General features: G+C 38.2%; 1 protein-coding gene across 1 annotated transcript in view; it reads left to right on the top strand.

Moving 5' to 3' along the window:
- UCHL3 (ubiquitin carboxyl-terminal esterase L3 (ubiquitin thiolesterase)) overlaps positions 1–3,600 on the top strand; it is a 46,790-nt gene extending 43,190 nt beyond the window's left edge. The window contains exons 7-8 of the mRNA XM_009319536.1: positions 2,034–2,092; positions 3,371–3,600. Of these exons, the coding sequence (XP_009317811.1) occupies positions 2,034–2,092; positions 3,371–3,454 (143 nt within the window). The 3' untranslated portion in view covers positions 3,455–3,600. The remainder of the gene's footprint in view (positions 1–2,033; positions 2,093–3,370) is intronic.
- Positions 3,601–8,804: the final 5,204 nt, after the last annotated feature.

Consider the following 8,804-nt stretch of genomic DNA (forward strand, 5'->3'; position numbering starts at 1 on the left):
GAGGTATTGAAAAGACGTATAGATGTGGTGCTTAGGGACATGGTTTAGTGGTGGACTTGGCAGTGCTAGGTTAACGTTTGGACTCGATGATCTTAAAGGTCTTTTCCAACCTAAACAATTCTATGATTCTGTTCTATGATTCTATGACTCCAATCTTAAACAAGTTGCTGGGCAACTAGGTTTTGCTGCAGGCGCTTCAGAAAACTAGCAAGTAGATCAGGATTTAAAAGCTGCAAGTCACTGGTCTTTCCTAACATAATTTTTGCAGTATTTTATGGTGAGAACATTTTCATCTTTTGAAAATCAACAGGTAATTAAGCAATGCCCTTAACTGGTGATAACTAATCATAACCTGGGGCATAAGCAGTATATAAGAAGTGCTTATGTTAATATTAAGGTGATCTAAGGGGTATTATCAGTGGTAAGTCATGAACAATAGGTACACATTTCTCTATTTTTATGATGCTGTATGTCTGTCAGTGAACTAGATCAAATAGTGAGGCAACAACTGTAGGATGCAATATAAATATTTTATGGATCTAAATTTCAAGGTGTGATGGATGGCTTGCTCTTCTTTTGGTTGTGTGCTACTATTTCCATGTTACCTTTTCATTGTGCATTAATTTGCTCTGCTTAAAAAGCACACTACAGAGTATGATTACCATGTTTAGCTATTTTCCATAAATATGATGCAAGATAAAACCCACCTGAATTTTTTGCTTAAATTTAAAAAAAAAAAAAGAAAAAAAAAAAGAGGTGTTTAGCTCCACTGTATAGTGCGATGCCAATACTACTATTTCCTTTGTTCTTAAAATAACTTCTCTCTGTACCAGCGGAAGAAAGCAAAAAAATACTTAAAAGTAGGAAAGTGGGAGAAGGTTTTTCAGTTGATTCACTGGCTTCAGTCACTGTGGCCAGCATGTGGGCTTTGGCAGGCAGAAAATGCTAAGGAAGCACATGGATGTTAAATGCTTATGATGTTTTTGCCATAGAAAACACGCTATTTATAGGCACATGAAATTAAAATGCTGTTCTGCCAAGATGTATGAAAAAAAAAAAAAACTGAATCAAACTTAGCTTGCAACAGTACAGGGCATTCAGTTCTGTTTCCCTGGCACATTCTGAGGGGTTTGCATTGTTGTATCTTCAATCATGGTTGTTACAATAATGAACAACCTCTTGCTCATGTAAATCTGTAAGTTTTCTAACATTGAATCTATTTTTGGTTATGGAAAATGGAGTTTGGAAGTATTGTCAACGTTGATGGAATCTTTGGGGAGGGAAAAGTCTTTCAAAGGGAGGACAGAGCCAAAAGGGAATCTGGTCTAGCAAATACTTATGAGAACATATGTCAGGGTATCCTACTGTTAGCTCTTCACAAGTAACCTGAAACATACTTCTATGAATGAAATTATTTTTAAAATGCTGAGAATGATAGCATTATTATATTGGAAATGGGAGAAAAAATAATTAACTATAGCAACCATTTTTAAATGCTGTGAAAGTACCTAATACTTAAACTTATTGGGTTTGTTTGCTTTTTTATTTCAAGTGAGAGTAACATTTCAGTTATGCCAGACTCTTCAAACTGGTGGGGTTGGTATTCTGTTCTGTCGTGGAGTCCCTGATCACAGCTGTCAAAGGCCACAGACATACAGCTGTCTGTCTGGGTAAATCCATTAAGTGCAGTTGAAATTGTTCTTCTCTACTTGAAAAACTGAAGTACTATAGTACTGTACCAGCACTAAAACAATCGCAACTTACAGCCTTAAAGTTTTCAAATAAAATACTAAAAAGTATTTCATTGTTTTGATTGGATTTTTTTTTTAATGTAACATAATGATACCTGTTGAAGCAGTCAGCAGTGGAGAGACCAGGGAATAGCTATGTGCATGTGTGATTCTTTTATGAAAAATGAGGTAGCATTTTTGTAAGTGAAGAGCAAAAAATGTGTTCAAATAGCTGTAACTGGAAAAATGAAGCTTTTCTAATTTTATAAATGTGTTGTTCAATCCTGCTTTGTGTTTCAACAGATGGGCGCAAGCCATTTCCAATAAACCACGGGGAAACTAGTGACGATTCTTTTTTAGAGGTAGGAATAGAAAACCTTCTTAAATGGTGTTATACAAAATTCTTGCTCTATTTCCACAAAATTTATTAAAAATATTTATACAAAAGTCTTGCTATATTTATGGTTGGATGAGGAATAGAGTGAGCGGGACGGTGAGATAAAATTAGGTTTACTCAGTTTTAAAACAGGTATTTCAGAACGCTGATGTTGTGACTCTGGATAACAGAGTATCATAACATGGTAACAAGAAATGTCAGAAAGGTTGACCATAACAGAAGATCAAACAGACTTTTATGTGCTGAGATTTTCGTATACCCCTGTTCCTTTCAAATTTTACATGAGATGAAGTCATCAGATTGAAAACTTAGGATAATTTTTCATTCTCTTTCCTTTGGTTTATAGTTTGATAGGTGCCATGCTAGACAGAAGTTGATTTCCTTTCTGACACTTGCTAATTAATCATTCTTCTCCAGTTTTGTGGCTTCTTTTGGGTGCTTCTTTGTGTCAGGAGCTGTTTAGTTGAGAAATGAATTGGAAAGGAATACACTGAATTGGGAGGATAAACTGTGATCCCCACAGAATGATGCGAAGTTGAAGCTGAGAGAAGGCAATGCATAGATCGCTTTATGGTATCCAGACTGGATTAGCTTTGCAAAAGGAAGAAAACGGAGAAACTAAAAAACAAACAAACAAAACCTTTTGAAAGTTTAGTAGCATAGACTAATGTCTGTAAAGTTTGCATACAATTTGTGCTTGTTTGGGCAGGGGGAGAAGTTAGATAAAGTTTTCCTTTTTCCTATGTGGCTTTTTTCTGTTTTACTGATAACATGTGTTCTCCAGATTGCACCCTAAAGCTAGATGAAGGAATTACTTACAATCTTTCATTTACCCCACACAGCTTAAAGTAATCTTGAGACAAAGGAAAAATTTCTGAATACAGCAGTACTAGTAAAGGCAAACTTCAGAGATGCATTTAGGAAGTCAGACAAGCAACACATCTGTTGCACAAAGTAATATTCAGGCACAAAAATCATTGTTGCTAAGGTTCTGCATAAAACTTTTGCTCTGTTATGCTGCCCATGTGAGCACTGTAAATAATCTTGAATAGCGGTAACTCAGATCAGAAATACAGTTTATGTAGACTTGTCACACTATTTAGTAATCCTGTATGGAAAAATCCATTTTGAGCACATCCAGTTTGTATAAAGCGTATCTTCATATTGAAGTTGTGGGGTTTTTTTAATAAGTACGACTTATAGTGGTTTGTTTTTTTTGTTTGTTTTTTACTTTTTTCCCTAGGATGCAATACAAGTTTGCAAGAAATTCATGGAACGTGACCCAGAAGAATTAAGATTTAATGCAATTGCACTGTCTGCAGCTTAAAAGCCTTCTCCAGTGGGGCTAATCTATTGCAATGTATTGTAACAATAAAACTGTTGCCATATGTTAATAGTACAAATTTTGATACTTCCCTAACATGTTGATTAATTGTAGCATACGTGGAATAAACTTTGCATTTGTCCTTGCTATATCTTGCTGCTTGTTCCTAAAGCAACTTTGGGTATTTATATACACGCATGCGTTTTGTGCAAGACTTCTATGTGGTGGGTTTTTCCCCTTCCACCCCCTTAAGAGTTTTGGGAATTACTGTCTGTGATATTTCATCCTCATAATGATGAACTAGTTCAGAGTAGGATTATCATTTGTATCATTCACAGATAACATTTTGAGTGGAGTATGTGGTATGTTAATGGGTGAAAACTTGAAATATGAGGCTATCTCCATCTTTTAATTCTAATGATCCAAGAATATTATAAGAACTTTTGCAGGTGACTCAAAAGACAAAGGCATTTTTTCCAGTGCATTATTTATAAAGGAATATATGGAGGAAACAAGGCAGAAAAAGGACTGTTTCTTCTTACTGTTGGTGAGCACTAACATTTTAAAATTATCTTAATCTTTACATTTTGAATAAAACTTAATTTTGTTTCTCAAGCCTAATAATGTTAATAAATTGTCAAAAAGCTTTAGTTAAACTAGTGTTTGCTATTTGTGTATGTGGAAAACTAACATGGATTTTTGCCCCAGAAAAGCCACACTAGTAATTAATGCTAGTTCAAATGGTAGGACTGCAGAGGGCACACACAGGTGAATACAGCAATGTGAAGTATCTCACCTAACTGAAATAAATGATAGAAAAGTAATGATTGTTGTAATGAAGTTTTGCGTAACAAGAACAGTAAACAGACTATAGATGTTAAGATAGATATGATGGTCATATACTTTTTTTTTTCCCTTTAGGAATATCTATTTTAAGTTTGTCAGGTGGCATTACTGAATGCTATGTGTTACCCTTCCCCTGTGCCATCCCCTCCCACCCCACCCACTGGATCTTAAGGTACTGTTGACCAGTTTCTACACTTGCATTAGTAACAACTTGGTTGTTTTGCGGGTTGTGGGGGTTTTTTTTGGCTAAGCAATCTTATGCTTTAGGATTCTTGTGAAGGTTGGTTTTGGTTAATGTGCATGTTTTTGACATTCCAGAAAAATATTCCTTATTTGTTGCTTTGAAGTGAAGTAATTCAGGTTTGCTTCCAGTCAAGACCTCTGCCAAAGGAAACTGAACCCTCCGTGTTCCGGAGGGTGCTTTCATTCTCTATCAATTGTCATTGCAGGAAAAACAAATGGGGTTATGCCAGAAGCAATCTGGCAGAGTTTTCCTTCTTTATAGGAAAAAAAGAGGCCTGGGAGTCTGTCTTATCACTTAAGAACATCTTTTGCACTCTAAAGAAAAAGTCAGAGTGTCTGTCTAAAACATGTCACCTGGAGAGTCCACTAACAAGAAGAGTCTGTTTTCTACAAGTGAGCTGGTTGGAAAAGTGAGGGGGAAGAACAACACTAACGAGCTTCTATTTTTGAGCACTTTTTCACCCCAATAAAATACAGTTAAGACTTGCTTTATGTTGCCATGCTCATTAGTAAAGCCCTGAAACTTGCTTTTAAATAAAAATCAAAGGCTTTAGTAACCAAAGCAGCTGCATTGTCTTCCTGCTAATATCAGAAAAAACAAATAAAAGTTGTCACAATTTAATTGGGATATTGCATATTTTATGCTAAAGGTGACTTGGAGGATTACATTTAAAGTAAGCCATAGTTGATACAGATAAGGTGCTTTTAGGGTAGGGAGGGGGGTGAGGAAAGAGAGGAAGAGGAGGTGCAGTTCAAAGCTGTTAAACAAGCTACATCAGTTGTCTGCTTTAGGGAAGTATTGACAGTATATATGCTCTTCAATGATCAGAAGATTTTGGTTTTAGGTAATAAATGGAAGGGCTCTGTTTCTGTGCAGTTATTTATTGCAAAATCACTTCAGAACTGGAGCTTTAATTGAGTATGAGGACTGATTAAGTGAATTCATGACAAAGGAAATCAAGGTTAGAATAGTAAATTTGGGGTGGGATTTTTCACGGTCACACTGGAAAAATACATCTTGAATCTTAAGTAAAAACTTACTTATAAGAATTCTTAGTATTTTGGCAATATGATAACTTTTGCTCAGCGTTTTTTACGTAGTCTTCAAATCAGTTGTCCTGCAGGGTAAAGTTTCCTTCTATTTTATTTTACTTTCAGTCTTAATTTCTGTTTTATTAATATATAAGATGGTACTTTTTAGTGAACATTGTTTTAGGAAAGGATCTCAAAAGTTTGAGATGACAAAGGAAGAGCAACGCACCAGTTTTCATGCCGAACTGTATCTGTTCACTGCACGGTCCCTTCCTAGATGGAAATTTTGAAAGACTGCACTACAGAAATACTATCTCGCCTAACATGTACGGTGTAACAGCCTTCCAGTGCTTGTAAGACCCTGTTTTGGCAGTGGCATTGGTAACCATCTTGAGGAGCACAGGAAGTAAAGGGATCTACAGGATGCTGCAATATCTTTGGCATTGACAGAACCTGTATAACTTGGATGCAAGGAGTGAGGTACGAACACTTGGCTGACTTGCATAGTCCAGCAAGGTCCTGACCAGGGGCTGATGAGCCCCACAGAGCCACACGGTGCTTTTGGCTCTGCAATGCCCGTGCAGACGCTGCCTTGTCTGTACAATATGTGCTTATTAGCTCAAGCTCCATGGGAAAATAACACTGTATTTCCAAACTTGTGCGGCCCTGCCAGAGCTTTGCCACCTTCGTGCGGAGCATGGTTTGGCCACAGGCATGCAGCGCTAGTGACTGCCAGGAAATCCCTCTTCAGCTCCTGCAGTCTGGGCCGGCCCTACACATCATCTTATGGAAATGGTGCATGTAGGAGTGAAGCGATGATGCATGCCCAGCGCTTGTATTAATTTTAGCTGAGTGGAGCTGGTGTGCTATTTATTAAGCGCTCAGGATTGTTCAAGCTCTTTTAAGTATCTTGGTGTAAGCTTTCCCATGTTATTACAAGCATTGTATTGAGAATTTAAAAACCAGTACAATGCCCTTTTCTTTCAGTCACGGCTGCATGATTCAGTTAAGGAAAGAAGGAGAAAGAAGTGTTTTCTGTCATTGAAATGTAAGTTTTAGAAAATAAACACGCTTAACAGCCCACACTTAAAAAATAAATATGGTCTTTCCTTAAGGGAAGAAGACTGCCTCGGCAGAAAATATTACTGTATCAAACATTTACAGAACTCTCTATGAAAAGAATATGACATAAACTGTTGCGTGACTTATCCCTGGGAGCACACACAGTTGCTGAGAAGAACAATATTCTGTTTGCTGCTTTTGATACCAACAATTAGCAGTCGTATCTGGTATATGTAGTCTTTTTCTGATCTAGGAGTCTGGTGACTTACCTCGTTAGCGCAAAGGAATATTAAACTCTTATGGTTGTTTGGCCTTTCATAGACAAATTATCTATGACAGTCAATTTAAAATTCACTTTGAGGAAGAAATTTGCATGTTTTTACTTGGTGAATAACTTCAACTTGAAAGCTGCTGTGGTCCATGCAGCTTACTAAAAGGAGGAGTTAATCAAATTACTTGATTACTCGAATTACTTTATTTAATCTAAAACATTAGACACTTGATTAACACGAAAAGTGATTTGATTTGCCATTAAGTGAAATAAAACCGCCAGAAATAAGCGAGAACTTGGAAACTGTTTTTTAAGCATGACCTCTTTTGAAACCTGTTTCGTAGAATTTTATTCTCTGATAAATTTAAACTTTTATAGTATTTATAGTTACTTCCTCCTACTTAGGGACAAGCATCCTATTTTTGTATGAAGTGAAAAGGCAGACCTTAAAAATCTGGGAAAGGCTGCAGTAGTTCTCCAGAAAAATGTTTAGTAATGACAGCTCACGCAAACTGATGTCAGCCAGCAGCGCAGCACATAACACGCTTTATTTAGACTTTTTTTTAGCCTTTGTAGTCATGAATGTTAAATAGTGAGATGGGAGGTTGTTTTCTGATGCTCACGCTTCCCACTCAAGAAAAAGGCAGATTCTTCATTTGTATTTGGTCTTGGGGCTGTTCTGGCTTGGAGCAGGAAAAAGGAGTAGGGAAAAAATTCAAAGTTATAGCTCTGATTATCGTTTCATTCATCACTGGCTCTATAGCGTAGGTGTCTCAAATCATACCACTGTGAGGAGCTAACTACATAATTTCTACGCATTTGTAACTTTAATGAATGGCAGACATCTCCTGTGGAACTTATTTCAGCCAGAGTCACTGGGTTTTCCTTCCTGTGTGTACCACCAGTAACGCTAATTTCCATGTACTACAGAAACTGATGGCTAATAGCTTCTTGGTATGTTGAACTGATCTTCTCAAGTCTTCTTTCCTATTCCAAGAAGGTTGTTTACAGAGCAGAAGTAAGATGTACTCCCAAGTAAACATGTAAGGAGAAGCTAATTTGTGTGCAGTACAAATTTTAAGCTCTCTTCTCAGTAGTCCTTAAAAAATTACATGGTGCGTTCTGCCCTGGGCCATACAAGCAGTAGATGCGTGCAGCATCTCAGTTTTGCTTACGGAAAAGATACGGAAAGAAAGATCTTAACAGTTCAAATAGAAAAAGATCATCCTCAATACAATGTTAAAAGGAAATTAAGTACTTTAAAAAAAAAAAAACAAACACCACCTGATGCTGTGCATGAATATTCTAGAAAATGGCTCTTTTCCCTGATATTTCATTAACTTTTCTGCTCTGAATGTGTCTGCTGTCTACGCCTCTACTGGAGGAAAGGCTTTTGCTGTGTTTAGTCAGCACACCTGCCCTCTCCCGGCTTGAGGGGCTAGGTCAGGGTGGAAGAAACTTCGCTGCGGCACAGCATAATCCCGGCTCGGCCAATGTTTGTGGTTACCGTAGGCGCCAGAGCCCAGCACGCCATCCGCCCGGCCTCGGGAGGAGCGGGGCCGAGAACGGCCTCAGCGGGACAGGGCTTCAGCTCTGAGCCCGAGCACGGGATAGCGTGGGGAAGCGGAGGGCTCGCAGAGAAACTGCTGCAGCGTATGGGGGGGCAGAGACACGAGTGGAATAAAGCAGTGGGCACTAGCTTGGGGGTGCCGCGAGCAAAACCAGAATTGCTGCAAACGGTCTTCAGGGCAGGAGGGAAGCACAGGGGCCGTGCCGTGCGGCTCCGGCTCTGCCCCAAGCATCTCCGCTTCGGTCATTTTCCGTGAAAAGAGCCCAAAACAAAGCGTGGACCTCTCACGTCTTCCAAAGCAGTGGAAAAGGCTCCTAGCTTCGTCCCCA

Source organism: Pygoscelis adeliae, unplaced genomic scaffold (genome assembly GCF_000699105.1).
Source record: "Pygoscelis adeliae isolate BGI_AS28 unplaced genomic scaffold, ASM69910v1 Scaffold500, whole genome shotgun sequence".
Lineage (NCBI taxonomy): Eukaryota > Metazoa > Chordata > Aves > Sphenisciformes > Spheniscidae > Pygoscelis > Pygoscelis adeliae.